Source organism: Haematobia irritans, chromosome 5 (assembly GCF_050003625.1).
Source record: "Haematobia irritans isolate KBUSLIRL chromosome 5, ASM5000362v1, whole genome shotgun sequence".
Lineage (NCBI taxonomy): Eukaryota > Metazoa > Arthropoda > Insecta > Diptera > Muscidae > Haematobia > Haematobia irritans.
The window spans coordinates 14,741,353-14,765,718 of record NC_134401.1 but is presented as its reverse complement, the minus strand read 5'-3'; the positions used below and the strand labels follow the sequence as shown (position 1 = coordinate 14,765,718).

At 26.4% G+C, this 24,366-nt stretch overlaps 3 protein-coding genes across 3 annotated transcripts in view; 2 read left to right on the top strand and 1 right to left on the bottom strand.

Moving 5' to 3' along the window:
- The window catches only part of LOC142237564 (major facilitator superfamily domain-containing protein 6), a 30,618-nt gene extending 14,830 nt beyond the window's left edge, over positions 1–15,788 (top strand). The window contains exons 2-6 of the mRNA XM_075308927.1: positions 8,616–9,333; positions 9,395–9,540; positions 13,639–13,797; positions 14,192–15,130; positions 15,191–15,788. Of these exons, the coding sequence (XP_075165042.1) occupies positions 9,273–9,333; positions 9,395–9,540; positions 13,639–13,797; positions 14,192–15,130; positions 15,191–15,526 (1,641 nt within the window). The 5' untranslated portion in view covers positions 8,616–9,272 and the 3' untranslated portion in view covers positions 15,527–15,788. The remainder of the gene's footprint in view (positions 1–8,615; positions 9,334–9,394; positions 9,541–13,638; positions 13,798–14,191; positions 15,131–15,190) is intronic.
- Positions 15,789–18,718: 2,930 nt separating this feature from the next.
- On the top strand, positions 18,719–24,366 carry BORCS7 (BLOC-1 related complex subunit 7). The gene is made up of 4 exons (XM_075311033.1): positions 18,719–18,885; positions 19,427–19,473; positions 22,559–22,649; positions 22,724–24,366. Exons 2-4 carry the CDS (start codon positions 19,427–19,429, stop codon positions 22,901–22,903), a joined length of 318 nt encoding a protein of 105 aa, XP_075167148.1. The 5' UTR covers positions 18,719–18,885; the 3' UTR covers positions 22,904–24,366.
- Positions 23,011–23,835, bottom strand: LOC142239253 (trypsin 3A1-like). The gene has a single exon (XM_075311032.1). It carries the CDS (start codon positions 23,833–23,835, stop codon positions 23,026–23,028), a length of 810 nt encoding a protein of 269 aa, XP_075167147.1. The 3' UTR covers positions 23,011–23,025.

The window sequence follows — 24,366 nt, the reverse complement described above, 5'->3', positions numbered from 1 at the left end:
GAAATAAAATTTTTGACAAAATTTTCTACAGAAATAAAATTTTGACAAAATTTTCTATAGAAATAATTGTTGACAAAATTTTCTATAGAAATAAAATTTTGACAAAATTTTCTATAGAAATAAAATTTTTACAAAATTTTCTATAGAAATAAAATTTTGACAAAATTTTCTACAGAAATAAAATTTTGACAAAATTTTCTATAGAAATAAAATTTTTACGAAATTTCTATAGAAATGATTGTTGACAAAATTTTCTATAGAAATAAAATTTTGACAAAATCTTCTTTAGAACTAAATTTTGACAAAATTTTCTATAGAAATAAAATGTTGACAAAATTTTCTATAGAAATAAAATTTTGACAAAATTTCTATGGAAATAAAATTTTGACAAAATTTTCTATAGAAATAAAATTTTGACAAAATTTTCTATAGAAACAATTTTTGACTAAATTTTCTATAAAAATAAAATTTTGACAACATTTTCTATAAAAATAAAATTTTGACAAAATTTTCTATAGAAATAAAATTTTGACAAAATTTTCTATAGGAATAAATTTTTGACAAAATGGTCTATAGAAATGAAATTTTGAGAAAATTTTCTATAGAAATGAAATTTTGAGAAAATTTTCTATAGAAATAAAATTTGGACAAAATTTTCTATAGAAACCATTTTTGACTAAATTTTCTATAAAAATAAAATTTTGAGAAAATATTCTTTAAAAAAATTTACTAAACTACAAGCCACACTTTTAGGTTAGTCAATGCATGGTTTTAAGCTGAAATAAAAAAAAAACAACAACAATGAAATAAAGTTTTGATAAAACTTTCTATAACAATCAATTTTTTTGCAAAATTTTTGATAGAAAAAAAATATTTCTATAGAAATAAAATTTTGACAAAATTTTCTATAGAAATAACATTTTGACAAAATTTTCTATAGAAATAAAATTTTGACAAAATTTTCTATAGAAATAAAATTTTGACAAAATTTCCTATAACAATAAAATTTTGAAAAAATTTCTACAGAAATAAAATCGTGACAAAAATTTGTAAAGAAATAAAGTTTTGATAGAATTTTCTATAAGAATCAATTTTTTTACAAAATATTTTATAGAAAAAAAAATATATTTCTATAGAAATAAAATTTTGACAAAATTTTCGATAGAACTTAAAATTTTGACAAAGTTTTCTTTAGAACTAAATTTTGACAAAATTTTCTATAGAAATAAAATTGTAACAAAATTTTCTATAGAAATAACATTTTGGCAAAATATTGTATAAAAACAAAATTTTGAGAAAATTTTCTATAGAAAAAAAAATTCGGGAAAATAAAATAGAAATAAAATCTAATTATACAATTATTTTTCGAGCTTTATGGTCAATTGCCTGTTTCGGTATCAGGCTAACATGAAATATAATAGAAATAAAATATTAACAAAATTTTCTATAGAAATAAAATTTTGACAAAATTTTCCATAGAAATAACATTTTGACAACAAGCAAGTGGTTGGCAACCCTTTTATTTGTTTTTGAACACATATTGAGTGTTAATGGGTTAGGGCACTCACATCGTCATATCAAATGCGTGTACGATTATTTTGAATTTGAATATGACAGTTGGCGAGAAAAAACGTTAGGTTGCTCTAAACAACAATATCGTAAGACATTCGTTGGTGGGATTTTTTGTTAGAATAAATGTGACATACACGGTTTTTTTTGTTACGTGTTAAAATGGTGAGAATTGCATATTAGTGTTATTGGTATTTACAAATTGAACATTTAAAGTGAGAAAAAATTATTTAATCCAGCTTATGCTTATTCAATTCATTTATTATTCATTTTATAATTTTTTGTCTTTTTTCGATAATACACTCATAGAAAAATGTCTAATAAAAATAAATAATGTCGACTAGTGTGGATCCTACTTGTTTTTAATAACTTCCTGAGTCAAATCGAGTATTTCCGTCGTTTCATTCTCCAAATGGTGCCATATTATGGTATGATAGTCGACTGCTGTATGGGCGGACGGAAGTACGGACATTGTAGACTCAAATCAAATAATGTTTCTGAGTAATTTAATATAAGACATTGTTAGCCTTATTCCTTTTCTGGGTATAAAAATATTTGTATACATAAATGCTTTGTACATCATAATTTTATAAATTATCATAATTCGCAAAACTGTGTTGCAAATTAAAAAGATCAATATTAAAACAATTTCTATTAAATGTATAATGTGTGGTATTTCCCAAAAATAAGAATTTGCATTTCCAGCAATAACAGATATTCGTTTAGAGTTATAGGGTAATCCCCATTTCATAAGAAATTCAAAAAGTGGGGTTCTCTTTTCTTGAGCTTATATGCGTATCCGGTTTATTTAACTACCGGACGGACAAAAAATAAAAAGCTTTCGCAACTTGTGTAGCATTTAAATCCAAGTAAAGGTAATGTGATAGTTGGCAAGTGTACTCTACATATGAGTAGTAGCGTACACTTGGTTAAGTTTTTATTGTTTGGTAGATTGGTAGAATATTTGAGGCTTTGATAAATTTTGCAAAATATATAGATATAAAAATTTGACAAAATTTATGCATAGAAATAAAAATTTGACAAAATTTATGTAAAGAAATAAAATTTTGACAAACTTTTCTATAGAAATAAAATTTTGACAAAATTTTCTATAGAAATAAAATTTTTACAAAATTTTCAATAGACATAATATTTTGACAAAATTTTCTATAGAAATAAAATTTTGAAAAAATTCTCTATAGAAATAAATTTTTGACGAAATTTTCTATAGGAATAAAATTTTAACAAATTTTTCTACAGGAATAAAATTTTGACAAAATTTTCCATATACATAAAATTTCTATAGAAATAGAATTTTGACAAAATTTTTCTACAGAAATATAATTTTCACAAAATTTTCTATAGAAACAAAATTTTACATCATTTTCTATAAACATAAAATTTTGCAAAATATTTTTTTGTTTAGTAATTGTTTGGTAAAATATTCTTCAAATTATTATTTTTGGCTCGAGTGGCAACCAACCGTGTCATAGACTCAAATTTAATATTTAAATTAGTTTTATTTTTCGTCTGCTCATACACTGATAAAAAATATAAACTATATTTCTCACATTGAGATGACATTTCAGGTATGAAGGGGAAAGATGTATTCAATAAATTCTTAAACAATATGTGGGATTTTAATAGTATTTTCACGTAATTCATAACTCATCTAACCATTTGTTTTTCACATAAAGATATTGTGAATTACTTTATTTTACTTTTAGTAACCGATTAATTAATAATCGAAGGATGAGAATGCATAATACGGCAGGTAGTATCACATCTACAAGAACAACATCTACGTTCTCATTAAGGGTAACAATAGTCTTGTGTTTAATTTTCTTTTCTGCATGTATGATTCTTTTCTTTTCTTGAATTTATAATTTTACACGTGTTTGAATGTATTAGAAATCTTTACAAAGTATGCAGTCTTAATTTTTTTATTTGTAATATTTTTTTCTTCAAAATTTAAGATAAGATTTGAGATAATACCAACTGTATGATAACGCACTATATATGTATGATAGTTTTAATTGTTTATATTTTAAAAAGTTAATAAACTTTACAGAATGTAAATAAATTCTAACTTTCTGAAAGTGAGTAAAACCATAATGTGTTGTAGCAACTCTCAAGTTTTAAAGATATTCGAATATAATAAAGATGAGGTGTAAACTTTTTCTGCAAAGATAATTTTTATTGGCATTTCAAATATATTTTTATGTTTATAGCATAGCGTCAATTATCTTATAAAAGATATTACGAATAGTATAGTTTGCTTAGTTTGTAATTTTCAAAATACACTCATAGAAAAAAAGTCTGCTGACTTGCAATTCGTGTACATTGTAAAATTTTTAAATTTTAAAATGTTACACAAAGTATTTTCAAAAACAAAAATATTTTTTTGTATATTCCTACCCAAAAATATAAGCGATCAACAAACAAAATACGTTTAAGGGCAATCGAGTTTAAAAGATAGTAAAAACTCTTTACTTTTACAACATACACTAACATCACGTACCAAATTTCATCCGATCTGTTTGCAATATTTCGGAAGTTATCGTGATTTCAACAGACGGACGGACGGCCAATGGTGAAGAGTATAAAAAGCAGGCAGTTTGATATTTTAGCACATAGTAATTACTTTCCTAAAATAATCCACCAAATTTGAAAAAAAAAATTACCAAAAATCTACCAAATTTAAATAAAAACGTTTTACATTTCATTTTATTTCTATGGAAAATTTTGTCAAAATTTATTGCTATAGAAAATTTTGTCAAAATTTTATTTCCATAAAAAATTTCGTCAAAATTTTATTTCTATAAAAAATTTTGTCAACATTTTATTTCTATAGAAAATTTTGTCAAAATTTGATTTCCATAGAAAATTTTGTTAATATTTTATTTCTATTTTATTTTATCGAAATTTTATTTCTATAGAAAATTTTGTTAATATTTTATTTCTACTTTATTTTCTCGAAATTTTATTTCGATAGAAAATTTTGTCAACATTTTATTTCTATAGAAAATTTTGTCAACATTTTATTTCTATAGAAAATTTTGGCAAAAGTTTATTTCTATAGAACATTTTGGCAAAACTTTATTTCTATAGAAAAGTTTGTCAAAATTTGATTTCTATAGAAAAGTTTCTCAAAATTTTATTTCTAAAGAGAATTTTCTCAAAATTGTATTTCTATAGACAATTTTGTAACATATTAGTTCTATAGAAAATTTTGCCCAGAAAATGTATTTCTATAGAAAATTTTGTCAAAATTTTATTTCTATAGAAAATTTTGTAAAATATTAGTTCCATAGAAAATTTTGTAAAATATTAGTTCTATAGAAAAATTTGTCAAAATTTTATTTCTATAGAAAAATTTGTCAACATTTTATTTCTATAGAAAATTTTGTCAAAATTTTATTTCTATAGAAAATTTTGTCAAAATTTTATTTCTATAGAAAAATTTCTTAAAATTTTATTTCTATAGAAAATTTCCTCAAAATTTTATTTATATATAAATTTTCTCAAAATTTTATTTCTATAAAAAATTTTCTCAAAATTTTATTTCTATAGAAAATTTTGTCAAAATTTTATTTCTATAGAAAATTTTGTCAAAATTTTATTTCTATAGAAAATTTTGTCAAAATTTTATTTCTATAGAAAATTTTGTCAAAATTTTATTTCTATAGAAAAGTTTCTCAAAATTTTATTTCTCAAGAGAATTTTCTCAAAATTTTATTTCTATAGACAAATTTGTAACATATTAGTTCTATAGAAAATTTTGTCAAAATTTTATTTCTATAGAAAATTTTGCCCAGAAAATGTATTTCTATAGAAAATTTTGTCAAAATTTTATTTCTATAGAAAATTTTGTCAAAATTTTATTTCTATAGAAATTTTTGTCAAGATTTTATTTCTATGGAAAATTTTCTCAAAATTTTATTTCTAAAGAAAATTTTGTCAACATTTTATTTCTATAGAAAATGTTGTTAATATTTTATTTCTATTTTATTTTCTCGAAATTTTATTTCTATAGGAAATTTTTCCAAAATTTTATTTCTGAAGAATATTTTGTCAACATTTGATTTCTATAGAAAATTTTGTTAATATTTTATTTATATTTTATTTCCTCGAAATTTTATTTCTATAGAAAATTTTGTCAACATTTTATTTCTATAGAAAATTTTGTCAAAATTTTATTTCTAAAGAAAATGTTGTCAAAATTTTATTTCTACAGAAAATTTTTACAAAATTTTATTTTTATAGAAAATTTTGTCAAAATGTTATTTCTATAGAAATTTTGTAAAAATTTTATTTCTATAGAAATTTTGTCAAAATTTTATTTCTATAGAAATTTTGTCAAAATTTTATTTCTATAGAAAATTTTGCCACGAAAATTTATTTCTATAGAAAATTTTGTCAAAATTTTATTTCTATAGAAAATTTTGTAAACATTTTATTTCTATAGAAAATTTTGTCAACATTTTATTTCTATAGAAAATTTTGATAATTTTATTTCTATAGAAAATTTTGTTAATATTTTATTTCTATTTTATTTTCTCGAAATTTTATTTCTATAGAGAATTTTCTCAAAATTTTATTTCTATAGAAGATTTTGTCAACATTTTATTTCTATAGAAAATTTTGTCAACATTTTTTTTTTCTATAGAAAATTTTTTCAAAATTTTATTTCTATGGAGAATTTTCTCAAAATTTTATTTCTTTAGGAAATTTTCTCAAAATTTTATTTATATACAAAATTTTCCCAAAATGTTATTTCTATAAAAAATGTAATTTTGTCAATATGAAAATTTTGTCAATATTTTATTTCTATAGAAAATTGTGTCAAAATTTTATTACTATAGAAAATTTGTTCAACATTTTAATTCTATAGAAAATTTTTTCAACATTTTACTTCTATAGAAAAATTTTTCAAAATTTTATTCTATAGAAAATTTTGTCAAAATTTTAATTCTATAGAAAATTTTATCAAAATTTTATTTCTATAGAAAATTTTGCCAAGAAAATTTATTTCTATAGAAAATTTTGTGAAAATGTTATTTCTATAGAAAATTTTGTGAAAACGTTATTTCTATAGAAAATTTTGTTAAAATTTTATTTCTATAGAAAAATTTCTCAAAATTTTATATCTATAGAAAATTTTTTTAATGTTTTATTTCTGGATTTATTTAAAGAAAATCATAATAATTTAAATTAACTTGTATTAATTATATTTATCATAAATCATTTTACATATTAATTACAATTAATTTTTTAAATCAATTTATTCTACATTAAATTAGAACTATTATATATGTGCTATATTAATTTGAATTATGTTTACTTAAATATTATTATAATACAACATACAAAGTAAATAAGAAGGAAAATAATTGGGTATAAATTTTAGTAAATTAATTTGAAGTGGGTTTGTTTTAATAAGTATTAAATAATTTGCTTCCAAATAAATTGTAAAAATAATTTATAATAAAATTATTAGAATTAAATTAAAAAAATATATTTTATTATTATTGTTATATATAACTATTATTGTTATATATAACTAATAACTAATAAATAATAAATATAAATATTGTTATCAAAGTTTTTTTCAATAAATCAAAACAAATATATTTTATAAAGATTATATATAAGATCAATTGTGAGCATAATATATTTGTTGTTTGCTTTAAATTGTTAATTTGTATTTCATCATTCAAATTAGTTAATTATCTCAATATTTGATAAATGTTAACAATAAAACTTTTCATTCTTATCATTTTAGCAAATGCAATAAACAAACTTTGTCATAGAAACCTACACTGAGTGATCCAATCCGTTCGTTGGCTTCTATCATCAATGAATCTCCAAGCAATTTGATACTAAACCACGATATCAAAATTTTATTTCTATAGAAGATTTTGTCAACATTTTATTTCTATAGAAAATTTTGTCAAAATTTTTTTCTATAGAAATTTTTTTCAAGATTTTATTTCTATGGAGAATTTTCTCAAAATTTTATTTCTTTAGGAAATTTTCTCAAATTTTATTTATATACAAAATTTTCTCAAAATGTTATTTCTATAAAAAATGTAATTTTGTCAATATTTTATTTCTATAGAAAATTGTGTCAAAATTTTATTACTATAGAAAATTTGTTCAACATTTTATTTCTATAGAAAATTTTTTTAACATTTTACTTCTATAGAAAAATTTTTCAAAATTTTATTCTATAGAAAATTTTGTCAAAATTTTAATTCTATAGAAAATTTTATCAAAATTTTATTTCTATAGAAAATTTTGCCAAGAAAATTTATTTCTATAGAAAATTTTGTGAAAATGTTATTTCTATAGAAAATTTTGTAAAAATGTTATTTCTATAGAAAATTTTGTTAAAATGTTATTTCTGTAGAAAAATTTCTCAAAATTTTATTTCTATAGAACATTTTTTCAATATTTTGTTTCTGGATTTATTTAAATAAAATCATAATAATTTAAATTGACTTTTATTAATTATATTTATCATAAATCATTTTACATATTAATTACAATTAATTTTTTAAATCAATTTATTCTACATTAAATTAGAACTATTATATATGTGCTAGATTAATATGAATTATGTTTACTTAAATTTTATTATCATACAACATACAAAGTAAATAAAAAGGGAAATAATTGGGTATACATTTTGGTAAATTAAATTGAAGTGGGTTTGTTTTAATAAGTTTTAAATAATTTGCTTCCAAATAAATTGTAAAAATAATTTATAATAAAATTATTAGAATTAAATTAAAAAAAATATTTTATTATTATTGTTATATATAACTAATAACTAATAAATATAAATATTGTTATCAAAGTTTTTTTTTTCAATAAATCAAAACAAATAAATTTTATAAAGATTATATATAAGATCAATTGTGAACATAATATATTTGTTGTTTGCTTTAAATTGTTAATTTGTATTTCATCATTCAAATTAGTTAATTATCTCAATATTTGATAAATGTTAACAATAAAACTTTTCATTCTTATCATTTTAGCAAATGCAATAAACAAACTTTGTCATAGAAACCTACACTGACTGATCCAATCCGTTCGTTGGCTTCTATCATCAATGAATCTCCAAGCAATTTGATACTAAACCACGATATCATTTGATTTCTACACCTACTACACTAAAAGGCATAAAATCGACGTCGTCGACCCTAAAACGATCATAAAGTAAAGCCTTATCTTTAGAATTTTTTCTCTAAAGATTACAAGGCAAAGGCATTTTTCTCAATTAGCCCAACAAACCTGGATGTGGATAGACGCCAGTGGTGGTGGTGGCAGTTATTAAGAGAGTAAATGGTGAAAATTTAGATAGGAGATTGAGAAAGAAGGTAGATTGCATTGCAGGCCAACACTACCAAATGCTGATAGTGATTCGAATACCTGAGTTAGTCCCAAACTGGAAAATGTCAAAAACTAAAGAGCATTAGTTGTGAGCTGAAGATGGCCGGGTAAAAAACGTAACGGAGAAAATTTAAATAAAATATAATAAAGTAATGAATGGAGTTGGCTGTAAAAGCAATGGTCTAAAAAATAAGAGAAGAAAATCCTACAAAAAATAAATAAAATATCTGTGATATACATATCCATATTTAGTTTTTTTTTTGTGGTAACTGTTATTTCAATTGTATTTGGCTGTGATAATAATGCCTGTAATCAATAAACGCTTGCTGCCCATTAAGGCCCATTACTTCTTTTTCATGGCAGGTATGTTAGTTGTTAGTGAAGAAAAAACATTTTTCCTAATTTGTGTTTTTTCCCTTTTAAGCAATGGGCCCTATTTTGCCTCAAATTTCGGTAATTGGTAAACAATTCGGAATTTCACCCGAAGTAATGGGATATATTATGTGTATATTGCCGGTGATGTATGTTATAGCGAAACCCATGTTTGGATTTGTGGCTGATTATTTTGCGGTAAGTAACAAGGATGTAGTAGAAATATTTTGTATTACAATTATTTTTATATTCGTGGTTGTTGAAAAGAAAATTCCAAATATCAATATATAAATTTTTGAGCACGGGTTAGAGTGCATTTTTCAAGTGGTACTTTTCCAGAAGTCAAATCAAAAATGTACATAAAACAGCTACATAAGCTTTCGGTCTTTTAAGAATCATTCCTTCCAGCGTTTTAGATGGTAACTTAAGTTATATGAGGAAGCCGGATATTTTAAACTCATTAAGACTATCCAGTCTATCGGTTTATATGGAAGCTACACTGAAAAAAAGCATGCCCCTTTCCAAAGATTTTGTCTTTACTTTAAAAATTTTGGTATTTATTCCGAGCCAAAGAAGCGGAGGTTAAGGTTACTTTTAAGACTCAATTCTCTTTTAAATTTTGGTTTTGAGTTCTTGCTTCTAGGAAGCAAATTTTAATTTTCGCTGTTTATAACCTTCACCACTACTGTGGTACAGGGTATAATAAGTTTGTGCATTTGTATGTAACGCCAAGAAATAGTGGTCATAGACCCATCGTTTAGTATAGCGATCGGCTTAGAATTAAATTCTGAGTCGATTTAGCGATGTCCGTCTGTCTGTCTGTATATGTAATTTTGTGCACAAAGTACAGCTCGCAATTTAAGTCCGATCGTCCTCAAATTTGGCATAGGGTCGTTTCTTGAGACAGAGACAATCGCAATTAGTTTTGGAAAAAATCGGTTCAGATTTAGATATAGCTGCCATATATATTTATCCCCGATTTGGTCATAGTTAGCGTGTTTATCAACCGATTTTCTTGAAATACCGTACATCCAAATATTTTATGAATCTCGAAAATCTTGTAAAATATCAGCCAAATCGGTTCAGATTTAGATACAGCTCCCATATATATCTTTCGTCCGATTTAGACTCATATGACCACAGAGGCCAAAGTTTACTACCGATCTACGTGAAATTTGGCACAGAGGGTAAAATTGACATTCTACCAATACTTGGTAAGTTTGATTGAAATCGGTTCAAATTTAGATATAGCTCCCATATATATCTTTCGTCCGATTTGAACTTATATGGCCACAAAAGCCAGAGTTTTGCCGTGATTTGCTTCAAATTTTGCACAAGGGATACGTTTAATAGTATCGTTAAGTGTGTCAAATTTTGTTAATATCGGTTCAGATTTAGATATAGCTCACATATATATCTTTCGCCCGATTTGTAATTTTTATGGTCTCAAAAGCCAGAGTTTTGCCCTGACTTACTTAAAATTTTGCACAAGCGGTACTTTTACCGATACTATTGTATGTGCCAAATATGGTCAAAATCGATTCAGATTTAGATATTGCTCCTATATATATCTTTCATCCGATTTGAAGTTATATGGCAGAATTATTACTCTAACAATACATGTCAAATTTAGTCAAAATCGGTTCAGATTATATATATATATATATATATATATATATATATATATATATATATATATATATATATATATATATATATATATATATATATATATATATATATATATATATATATATATATATATATATATATATATATATATATATATATATATATATATATATATATATATATATATATATATATATATATATATATATATATATATATATATATATATATATATATATATATATATATAGCTCCCATATATACGTACACCAGAGTTGGGGAAATATGGTAAACTGTTACATATTTTAGACCCATTTTCAATGGAAGTTTCCTCCAATTAACTGGATAGCGTTAGCCTATTCTAGAAATTTTGTAGAAGAAAACAAATTGTCTCCTTTATATAGCTTCCAGCAAATGTGAAGTAGTTGAGATGGTAACCCAAATTTTGGCCTACATAGGGGTGAAGGGTATAATATAGTCGGTCCCGCCCGACTTTACTTACTTGTTTTCTTCATATATTATCAAAGTCCTTTAAAAACGTGTTAACAACAACTTTATTTTCCAAACTAAGACTCGACTTCCAGCAAATATTTTGCTATGTTTCAAATAAAAAAAGTCTTTAAAATAAAGTGTTGAAAAACATGTCAAGATGCAAAAAGACAACAAATTTAAAGACAACCACTTTTACGTATAGCCCCCATATAAATCGATGGCCATATTTGACTTTCTGGGCCTTCTAAAAGAGCACATTTCATCTGATCCGGTTGAAATATCGTACGCGAAGTTAGTCTATGATTCATAATTATTTATACACTGAAAAAAAAATATTGTCGTGAGGTCAAAGATTTCATGTCTTTAAAATTATGAATGCAAATTTTGCTTAGCATAGTAGACGCATTCCACTTATATAAAGTTTTTTTCCTGTTCAAAAGTCGATAAACTTTTCAATGAAGTCGTATTGTCCTTATAATTAAGCGATTTCACTTAAAAATGGGTATCATAACATGAAAGCAAAAATGTTTGGGCTAAGGTCTACTTGACTTTAATAATTCAGAAAAATTCTTTAAATTTAATGAAATTGTCTTTAAATTTGTTGTCTTTTTGCATCTTGACATGTTTTTCAACACTTTATTTTAAAGACTTTTTTTATTTGAAACATAGCAAAATATTTGCTGGAAGTCGAGTCTTAGTTTGGAAAATAAAGTTGTTGTTAACACGTTTTTAAAGGACTTTGATAATATATGAAGAAAACAAGTAAGTAAAGTCGGGCGGGACCGACTATATTATACCCTTCACCCCTATGTAGGCCAAAATTTGGGTTACCATCTCAACTACTTCACATTTGCTGGAAGCTATATAAAGGAGACAATTTGTTTTCTTCTACAAAATTTCTAGAATAGGCTAACGCTATCCAGTTAATTGGAGGAAACTTCCATTGAAAATGGGTCTAAAATATGTAACAGTTTACCATATTTCCCCAACTCTGGTGTACGTATATATGGGAGCTATATATATATATATATATATATATATATATATATATATAGCTCCCATATATACGTACACCAGAGTTGGGGAAATATGGTAAACTGTTACATATTTTAGACCCATTTTCAATGGAAGTTTCCTCCAATTAACTGGATAGCGTTAGCCTATTCTAGAAATTTTGTAGAAGAAAACAAATTGTCTCCTTTATATAGCTTCCAGCAAATGTGAAGTAGTTGAGATGGTAACCCAAATTTTGGCCTACATAGGGGTGAAGGGTATAATATAGTCGGTCCCGCCCGACTTTACTTACTTGTTTTCTTCATATATTATCAAAGTCCTTTAAAAACGTGTTAACAACAACTTTATTTTCCAAACTAAGACTCGACTTCCAGCAAATATTTTGCTATGTTTCAAATAAAAAAAGTCTTTAAAATAAAGTGTTGAAAAACATGTCAAGATGCAAAAAGACAACAAATTTAAAGACAATTTCATTAAATTTAAAGAATTTTTCTGAATTATTAAAGTCAAGTAGACCTTAGCCCAAACATTTTTTCTTTCATGTTATGATACCCATTTTTAAGTGAAATCGCTTAATTATAAGGACAACACGACTTCATTGAAAAGTTTATCGACTTTTGAACAGGAAAAAAACTTTATATAAGTGGAATGCGTCTACTATGCTAAGCAAAATTTGCATTCGTAATTTTAAAGACATGAAATCTTTGACCTCACGACAATATTTTTTTTTTTTCAGTGTATAAATAATTATGAATCATAGACTAACTTCGCGTACGATATTTCAACCGGATCAGATGAAATGTGCTCTTTTAGAAGGCCCAGAAAGTCAAATATGGCCATCGATTTATATGGGGGCTATCTATACGTAAAAGTGGTCCGATTTTACCCGTTAGCAATAGCATCCGACCTACATCAATAACAACCCTTTGTGCTTCTCTCGGACTATAAATAGTAAAAGGTTTTTTTTTTTTGTGGTGGTATTTATACCTTTGAAAGACGCTTATATGAAACGCATATATTTTCAAAGATTTCAACTCTTATATACCCTCAGTAGTCCACCCTTAATATTGAATAAATGTTTTCAAAAAATATATTCTAATATATTTATTCACAATAAAATGTTGCGCTTTTTTCAAACCCAATTTTTATTTATTTCAGCATTTCCGTAAATTCATATTCATTGCCTTAATTGTGGGCATGACTTTATCCTACGCCGCCTTTTATTTTATACCACAACCCCATGGATCCTTTTTCATACCGAATGAAGTGTGGAATGTTAGCCTGGCAACTCAGAAGATATCAAATTGCAGTTCGGAGGTAAAAATAACTTTTTTTATTTTAACATTCATTTCATAAAATTAATAATACCTGTATGGCAGATTGTTTATTGATCGTACTGGGAAGGTTATCTTATCGGAATCATTAGTAAGAGAGTAAAATACTAAAACAAATTGTTAGAAAAATACTAAAACAAATTGTCAAATTAGAAATTCATTGTTTTGGGGGTAATGCTTTCAAATAATAACAATAAAATGGGAAAGATGAAAATCAAACCCTTAAACAGAATAAATGGAACATAGAAAAATGCATTTGAATTCATAATCCCATGGGGAGTAGTGGTCGGGGACTAACATATACTAGCAAATATTTTCTTAGATTTTCCTTTCGATTTTTCTTTAATTTTTGATGTCTATGTTCTATCTATTTTCAGCTTTTGACGGAATCCAATTTGTGTAAATCCCTGCGCAAAGCTGAATGTTCCGATTTATCAAAGGCTTTAGCATTTGATGCATATTTTGTGGATATATACAATCCAACCGTATCGCATTTGAATTTAAGCACAAATTTTGAAAAGTCTCCAGTACAATACCATGTATGTCTTGATCCCAAACCCCATGGGGTGTACAATCTTTCAACCGGCTTATTCAATGGTACATGCGATTTCCGCTCGGATTTACAAACGAATTGCCTATACAGCTCAGCTACATTTTGGTTATTTGTCACCTTTATGTTTGCCGGTACAATTGGATTCAATGTCACCAATTCAATATCGGATGCCATATGCTTTGATATGCTTGGCGATACAGCGGAACATAAATATGGTGCTCAAAGAGTTTGGGGTACTATAGGATTTGGTTTGACCGCATTGATATCGGGTATTGTAGTCGATTTGTGGACAGTGGAAACATTGAAAAGTTTCACACCAGCCTTAGTAATAATGTTGGTATTCAGCACTTTCGATTTGTTGAGTGTTTCAAAATTGAAACTTCCAAAATTATCCTCCTCGGAATCGATAACCAAAGATGTATGGGAATGTATAAGTCAACCATCGGTGGCAACTTTCTTGGTATTTGCCACAATTGCTGGAATTATAGATTCTTTCATCATATTCTATATGTTTTGGCATGTGGAACAGGTGGCAGAGGAGACGGGATTCACCGATCAAATCAAATTGATAGAAGGATGTGTGGTGGCAGCTGAATGTTTAGCCGGCGAAGTGCCTTTCTTCTTTTACAGTGGTAAAATTATTAAAAAATTGGGCTATGTCCACTGTATGAGTATGTGTTTCTTTTTCTATGCCATACGTTTGGCTTTAATTTCATGGATACCAAATCCTTGGTATTTAGTAGGAGTGGAATTGTTCTTCCAGGTATTTTCAAATATTTTCCTTTTTATGAAAAATTATAATGTTCTGTGTGATTACTTCCAGGGTTGTACCTATGCTCTTTGCTACACGGTGATAGTGGCCTATGCTTCTGAGGTGGCTCCCCCGGGTACAAGTGCCACCATACAAGGTCTTATAGCCGGCATGGATGATGGCTTGGGTTTCAGTATTGGCTCTCTTATAGGAGGTTTTGCTATGAAATACTTTGGTGGTAGAAGTAGCTTTAAATATTTCTCTATTATGGCCATATGTACATGTGTGGCCCATATTATATTAAGACCGGCATCTAGAAAGCGTCAATATTTACCCAAGACTGGCTACAAACCACCCGCCGAACAAGAAATGATCCCCATCAAAGAAGGACAAGTGAATATGCACTGAAAACTAATATGTATCTGAGATATCCTATTAGTTTTATATCATAGATAGATAATATGCGAATGGTAGAAAAGCTTATATGTGTTATTGTTAATGACAATTTCTTCTGTATTTGTAAGATTTTTAGATTATAAGACACGTCCAACGAGAAATTTTTACTGAACATGTATTAAGAAACATTTTCTTATGTCTTTTCATTTTTGTACACTTTTGTAATGTATTAATAAGTTAACGATCAAATAATAAAATCTGACCTATAATGTTATCTGGTATTCAGTCTGCTTTCGAGTAGGTTAGGTTAGGTATAGTGGCAGCCTTATATTTCAGGCTCACTAAGTCTATTCAGTTAATTATTCTATCACAATGGTGAACTTCTCTCTTATTACTTATATTTAGCTCAATGACAAGGGATCTACTTTTTATAGCCAAGTCCAAACGGCGAAACCACTTCGAGAAGCTTTGAAACACTCAGAAACATGTCACCAGCATTACTGATAGGGGAAAATCCAGCGCTCAAAACCTTTTTGGTTTTCGTTGGAAACTGAGGTTCAACCCGCGACCCTACATATGCAAGGCGGGCATTCTAACCATTTCACCACGGTGGCTCCCAAGGCTTGAGCTATCGAAAGACTAAACTATTTATGGTCCCTTTGGGGTTTTCATGATTTTTAGAAATGATTTACATACTGATGCTATCATAAAGCATCTGTTGCCTTTAGATAGTTTGGGCAAACGTCTCTAAAAATATTTGGCAGCACGATCACAAGCGACGGAGTTTATCCACTTTTGGAGTCTGTACACATGCCACTAATTATATTTAAGTACTTACGTTTTCGGATGTCGTCTAGCAAGCTTTTCAGGCCTTACAGTTCAAAATTTAAACTTCATTAATTCACAAAAGGCTCACCTTTTTTATTTCATCCCACTGTGCGATGGTTTACATCGTTTCAGTTTTCCATATAGTTCAAATAGAGGTTGATAACCTAATTTTACTTCGTCGTAACTTTTATGAAGAGATGTTTAATAATGACCCCATATAAGCTGATTCTCTTCCAGATGATCAAGAGTTTCTGAGAGTTACTTGAAATTTGTTATCTGGGATTAACAGATATGCTAAATAAATATAAATTTTATAGGTTGAGGTTTTTCCTTAGCCACCGACCCTTCTATTTTATTTTTTGAATATATAGAAGTCAAAATTTTTGGACCTAAAAGTAGATACTATGTTTGGTTTTGCCCTATAACATAAAATAAGAAGTTTAAAATTATATATTAAAAATCTACTTAAAAATCTACTTAAAGTGGATTTGAAATCCCTTTTTTATAAGGTAAATGACGGTTGAAATCTAGTTAAAGTGGATTTTGGAAGTGTAATATGTATGAGGTATATGACGACAATTATATTTTTATAAAATCTTGTCAAGTCATGAAAGAAAATATATCGGACAGTGGTTAAGAACTATTCATATAAATTCCATCTAAATTCATTGATTCATAAAAGTAACCGTAAAAGCACTTTGGCTTATAGCGTGGAAATATGATGATTTTAGCCAGCTTTCGCACTAAATCATACTTCTTTTGTGCTCTTATGCATCCTTTTCACTGTACATTTCTCTGCTTCAAAGAACCCAGTGTTCCTTTCAAACTTTGTATTTTGTCCCTGTTTCCAACTTGGTCCTGGCTATGGATCCTCCCTTCTCCTATATGGCGCACATTATATCCAAGAATGGAAGGCTGTGATTATTGTCCATTTTTTAGTTTTTTTGAATATTTTTTTTCATGGATTCATTTAACCATTGATGATACTGTTACGTTTTTATATTTAGGCGTTTTTAATTATCCGACAATTAAAACACAGTTCTTTTGAATAACGACAATCTACAATTTATTTACTATGACTTCACACTTTACAATTCGTTCACACTGAAGTTATTCGTTTGACGCTTTAATTAAGACTGACTCCTTAGCAGCATGCGAGCGCTTTTATATATGACGGTGTGGCAATACGAGAACATTCTGGTAGCACTACAATATTCTGGCAACGCCAGAACATTCTTAGACAATGCTAGAAGGATCTACGACCATTAAGTTGTTCGTCTGGTGGCTGCCAAACACATACACACTCACATAGATATATGCTCGCATTACTACAAGAACAAAAACAATGACAATATACAATGAGATGAAATGAGAATGCAAAATAACAAAGCAAAGGGGTTGTTATCAAAGAGAGTGAGAACTTACATGAAAATAAGCAAACAAAAGAACATAAAAGAAATTCCGGAAAGTGCTAGAAAATGAATAGATGATTCCAACAAGTTATAACGAAATTTTATCGTTACAATTTGAAATTTAAATTAACGGAAACTAATTTAAATAAACTTAAATCTATAATTATCAAATTCGTAACAATACATTTGTACTCAGGTATATACTCCAGGATATTGAAATTTTTTGAAAATTTTCTGAAGTAGTGCTTAAGGACGTTTTTATAAGAAATATTTTTGTCTTTTATTTCAATACAAGTATATTATTTTTAAAAATAAATAAAATAAATGTAATAATAAAAAATAATTTAATAATTTTACTGCCTTTTCGTGGAATTTGCGTTCGCCTCGAGACGAACGATTCGTCAAAAATCCCATATTGATGTCTCGAAGAGTTTGTGATATCCCAATTGTTTCTGTATTCGATAGTAAGTCGTCATGACAAAATTCAGGATTCTCTAAAGAATATATCAAAAGTTATTTTAGTTTCAATCTATACGAACGAGTCGATTTTGTGTTTCATGAACTGGCAGCTAATATTTGGTACATGCATATAAAATTTTGTCATTTATACCTCATTCACATTACACTTCCAAAATTCACTTTAACTATATTTCAACTGTCATTTGCCTTATACGTAAAAGATTTCAAATCCACTTTTAGTAGATTTCGAGCCTAATGTGAATGAGCTATTACCTCACATTGATATACGTTGGCAATGTCCTTAATATGAAGGCATTGGCATCACCATGTCGTTAGCAGTTTGGCAGCACTCCTTCCGCCGCCAGTCTGTTTACTTAAACGCCGTCATTAGTTGCTGCAATAATAAAATAAAAGCGTTCCAATCACACAACTTACTCCCCCCAACAACCAACCAATAATCAATCAACGGCCCTTGGGTGTCTATGATTTTCGTCTAACCCAACATGCATGATGCGTTGAGGGGGACAATGGAACGCTTTTGAATTAGATTATTCTACAAAAGACAGACAAGGGCAGATGAGCAGTTTTTGCACAATTTTCTGGTAAAATCAAGGATTTAGTTGTTCAACGAATTTTTTGTGGGCTTTTGGAAGAATTTTTCACATCTTTGAGGTAAGTACAGCATCAGATAATAACATAATTCCATAAAACTTCCAATTATATTGTATTTGCTATGGGCTCAACTTGATAAATATTGACAACAAATGCAAAGATTATTTCAACAAGACAGAGATTTTCTCTCCACAATGTAGAGAGGAAATGTCATTGCTCTGAAGAGAGAAAGAGCTCATATGAACAAAATAAATCAATCATAAATCAATATGATTTACGAACTGCCTATTATAATGTTCGTCATTATGTTGTGCGTGTGTTTAACACAAATATATATTAAATTGAAATAACCATACGTTGATTGAAGAGTTTGTCTTTCTTTTTGAGAGGAAGTGCTCGATTAGAGTGTTGACAAACTAAAAAATCAACCGTTTCATTAACGTTAATGTATTAATACATGACATTCCACTTTTATGTATATGTTGGTGTAATTCACATTAGTCGATAGTGCCATCTAGTGTCCTATTTATACAACGATGAAACTGTTTTGAGAAATGTTAAGAAATTTGGTACTGTATACATATTTGTTTATATTTTACAGATGGCGTCCGCTTCGAGTAGCAGTGCTAGGCACCTTTTTGATGATTGGTAAGTCTCTTTACTAAGTGAGTCAACAGATGGCGCACATAAAATATATATAAAAAAATATATAGTCAATAGCTAAGGGAATGGGTTGGTTGTATACACGGTTGCCACTCGTGTCAAAACTAATTTACCAAAATGTTAAGAAAATTTTACCAAAAATCTACCAAATTTAAAAACTCTTATTTTAAAGGAAGTTTTTCATTTCTATAAGAAATTTTGTCAAAATTTTATTTCTATAGAAAATTTTGTCAAAATTTTTTTTCTATAAAAATTTTTTTCAAAATTTTATTTCTATAAAAAATTTTGTCAACATTTTATTTTTATAGAAAATTTTGTCAAAATTTGATTTCTATAGAAAATTTTGTCAAAATTTTATTTCTATAGAAAATTTTGTCAAAATTTCATTTCTATAGAAAATTTTGTCAAGATTTTATTTCTATTGGAAATTTTGTCAAAATTTTATTTTTATAGAAAATTTTGTCAAAATTTTATTTCTATAGAAAATTTTGTCAAAATTTTATTTCTATAGAATATTTTGTCAAAATTTTATTTCTATAGAAAATTTTGTCAAAATTTTATTTCTATAGAAAATTTTGTCAAAATTTTATTTCTATAGAAAATTTTGTCAAAATTTTATTTCTATAGAAAATTTTGTCAAAATTTTATTTCTATAGAAAATTTTGTCAAAATTTTATTTCTATAGAAAATTTTGTCAAAATTTGATTTCTATAGAAAATGTTGTCAAAATTTTATTTTTATAGAAAATTTTGTCAGAATTTTATTTCTATAGAAAATTTTGTCAAAATTTGATTTCTATAGAAAATGTTGTCAAAATTTTATTTTTATAGAAAATTTTGTCAGAATTTTATTTCTATAGAAAATTTTGTCAAAATTTCATTTCTATAGAAAATTTTCTGAAAATTGCATTTCTATAGAAAATTTTGTGAAAATTGCATTTCTATAGAAAATTTTGTCAAAATTTTATTTCTATTGAAAATTTTGTCAAAATTTTATTTTTATAGAAAATTTTGTCAAAATTTTATTTCTATAGAAAATTTTGTCAAAATTTTATTTCTATAGAAAATTTTGTCAAAATTTTATTTCTATAGAAAATTTTGTCAAAATTTTATTTCTATAGAAAATTTTGTCAAAATTTTATTTCTATAGAAAATTTTGTCAAAATTTTATTTCTACTGAAATTTTATCAAAATTTTATTTCAATGGAAATGAAACAAAAAAAAAAAAAAAACAAATGTTGTCAAAATTTTATTTCTATAGAAAATTTTGTTAAAATTTTCTTTCTATAGAAAATTTTGTGAAAATTTTATTTCTATAGAATATTTTGTGAAAAATTTTTTTCTATAAAAATTTTTGTCAGAATTTTATTTCTATAGAAAATGATGTCAAAATTTTATTTTTATAGAAAATTTTGTCAAAATTTTATTTTTATAGAAAATTTTGTCAAAATCTTATTTTTATAGAAAATTTTGTCAAAATTTTATTTTTATAGAAAATTTTGTCAAAATTTTATTTCTATAAAAATTTTTGTCAGAATTTTATTCTCTTGAAAATTTTGTCAAAATATTATTTCTATAGAAAATTGTGTCAAAATTTTATTTCTATAGAAAATTTTGTCAAAATTTTATTTCTATAGAAAATTTTGTCAAAATTTTATTTTTATAGAAAATTTTGTCAAAATTTTATTTCTATAGAAAATTTTGTCAAAATTTTATTTCTATAGAAAATTTTGTCAAAATTTTATTTCTATAGAAAATTTTGTCAAAAAATTTATTCCTAAAGAATTTTGTCAAATTTTAATTTCTATAGACAATTTTATCAATATTTTATTTCTATTGAAAATTTTGTCAAAATTTTATTTCTACTGAAATTTTATCAATATTTTATTTCAATGGAAATGAAACAAAAAAAAAAAACAAATGTTGTCAAAATTTTATTTCTATAGAAAATTTTGTCAAAATTTTATTTCTATAGAAAATTTTGTCAAAATTTTATTTCTATTGGAAATTTTGTCAAAATTTTCTTTCTATTGGAAATTTTGTCAAAATTTTATTTCTATAGAAAATTTTGTCAAAATTTTATTTCTATAGAAAATTTTGTCAAAATTTTATTTCTATAGAAGATTTTGTCAAAATTTTATTTCTATAGAAAATTTTCTCAAAAATTTTAATTTCTATAGAAAATTTTGTCAATATTTTATTTCTGTTGAAAATTTTGTCAAAACTTTATTTCTACTGAAATTTTATCAAAATTTTATTTCAATGGAAATGAAACCAAAACAAAAAAAAAAAAAAAATAAAATAAATTACTTAAAAAAACAAATTGATCGAAATAATAATTAAAAAGTCGATCTTTTCCAAAAACGGTCAATTAAAAAGTTCTATACCCACGCTTGCCACAATTGGTAGAATTCTTACAAAGCGATTGATTTTTATTGGTTAGTACATTAGTAGACTTATTGGCATTTTGGTCGAATTTTTAAAAATTTTCGCTTCCAACTTAACCATTTAACTCGTGCCAATAAACAATTTCGGAAATTTTACCAAAAATCTACCAAATTTAAAAACTCTTTAGTTTGAAGGAAATTTTTCATTTGAATAAGAAATTATGTCAAAATTTTATTTTTTTTTTAATTTTTATTTCTATAGGAATATTTATTTTTTTCTATAGAAAATTTTATCAAAATAGTATTTCTATAAAAATTAGGTACCTCTTAAATGGAGAGGAATATTTTACAAAATCTATCAAGACACGAAGAATTCTATCAATCAATAAAAAATCTACCATATTTGGTAGAATTCTACCAACTGTGGCAACCGTGGTTGTATATGGACCAAAGAGAATGGTTTCTGAACTTTACATTATTTCCACAAAGTTTGGTTGTTTGTAGGATAGAAATTCATTGAAATGTGAGAAAATTTTCTTTGGGATGTGGGTTAAAATAAATAACCAAATTAGTGGAGACTATCAAAAAATTATATAGACTATTTAGTGTGTTGTTTAAGATTGAAAAATACCAAAATCATATTCCTTAAGAACCGTCTTAATTGAAAATTTATTTTGTTTTTAGTAAAAAACGATTATGTGCCCGTGTGGCTGTGAATGTCAACAATATGGGTTCCGTGGCTCGACAAGTTGTACGAAGTTCAAAATCAAACGAGGTAAGCTTTACTAAAACCATTAAAAACAAATATTTGTAATCTTAATACCTTTCATTTTCTTTTGATTTTTTCAGATTTTGGGACAGTCTATAAGAAATTTCACACAAGTGGATATAGTCTCAGATTATAGTGCCCAAAATCTTAATAAAATGTCTTTGATATTACAACATGTTAGCTATCACTATGATGCCATGGATGATAGTGTCAATCATTTGGATTACCTTAAGGAACAGGTACAAGATATGGAAAGGTGACTGGAGGCCAAAAAGTGAGGTCATGCAGTTACATCACAAAGCCAAACAACATTTAAATACTCTCCTCGTAGTTAAAGAAAATTAATTCGGTTTTTTGTTATTAGCAATTTTTTTTATATAGTTTATTTTAATTTTTCAATGGTTTCATTTAACCATTGATGATACATTTGTACTCTAGTATAGACTCCAGGATATTGAGCTTTTGCACAATCCACGCCAAAAGAAACAACACCCACTAATCTTGGTGAACTATCGATGGTACTACGAGCTATTAGTGGACCACCCGAATCACCTTGACAACTATCTCTTCCACCTTTATCAACACCGGCACATAACATATTCTTATTGATCTTCAGCAAAGCCTTATAGGATTCATAGCATATTCTAGGGGGGATTTTATTCACCGTCGTGTATCTTAAGACTGGAGATACTTGGGGAATAGCACTGTGTTGAGTACCCCAACCGGATACCCAAAGCTCTTGGTATTCTTTAAGTGTACCAGTTTCCTCCATTAATTGTATCGCCTGAACATAGCCATTATAGACCAAGGGCATTTGTAATTTCAACAAGGCTATATCGTTTATGGTCTTATTGTAATTTTCATGTTTTACAATTTCCTTCACTGGTACTATAATACCTCCCATGTAATGATAACTGGACCCAGCTCTTATTGTATAGAGATATGGATTGCTATAATGATCGACACAATGGGCCGCTGTTAGGACTAGATCTTCTCGTATAATCGATGCTCCACAGATATGCCTATTGGATATTTGTAATGACACCTGATAGGGAAAATAGCTTATAGATGTTTCCCAACCTCCAACAATACGGCCCTCTCTAGGATTTGAATCGTCTTGAGTGCCATCGTATATTGCACCTACTTGCACCAAAAGCCACCAGGCAAATATAAATGAGATTTCCGATTTCATGATGAATGAAGAATTATTTTTGATATGACTTTTTGCAAGCCAGCCCCTTTTATATGGATCACTTGGAGATTTTATCTTCTATTATCATAAAGTTTATATGAAGTTATCTACAAAAAACGGGGTCATATTCATTTTATCTTACAGTTGGCAAGATCATGGTCAAATTATTAGAATATCTCCTAGTTTTTATATTTAAACAGTAATGTGTTAGAATTCTCACCTAGTTTAAGTATTTATTACTAGAGATTATGTCTGGAGTGATAATGGCACTGCTCTTGGCAAGCGGAAGTTCATTGGCCCGCATAGCTGGGCAAATGGATACCCCATATTTATGATTCATACATTTAGGAAATGAAAGATAGTCATTATATAGATATGGATACCAATGCTGGAGTTGTTCTGACAAGCATGTGTTTAGTTTAATTGTACCTATAATTTAAGTTTCGATCTCTTACATTTAGTTTAGTTATATTTAAAATTATTTTAAGTTAAATTAAGTATTTATATAATAAATAATTCTTTTTAATCTTA

Excerpts from the sequence above, each read along its gene's own strand:
- BORCS7 (XM_075311033.1), top strand. The coding sequence starts at position 19,427 with ATGGCGTCCGCTTCGAGTAGCAGTGCTAGGCACCTTTTTGATGATTG. Across the intron at positions 19,474-22,558 it reads AGGCACCTTTTTGATGATTG|TAAAAAACGATTATGTGCCC; the intron begins GTAAGTCTCTTT and ends TTTTGTTTTTAG. Across the intron at positions 22,650-22,723 it reads GAAGTTCAAAATCAAACGAG|ATTTTGGGACAGTCTATAAG; the intron begins GTAAGCTTTACT and ends TGATTTTTTCAG.
- LOC142239253 (XM_075311032.1), bottom strand. The coding sequence starts at position 23,835 with ATGAAATCGGAAATCTCATTTATATTTGCCTGGTGGCTTTTGGTGCAA.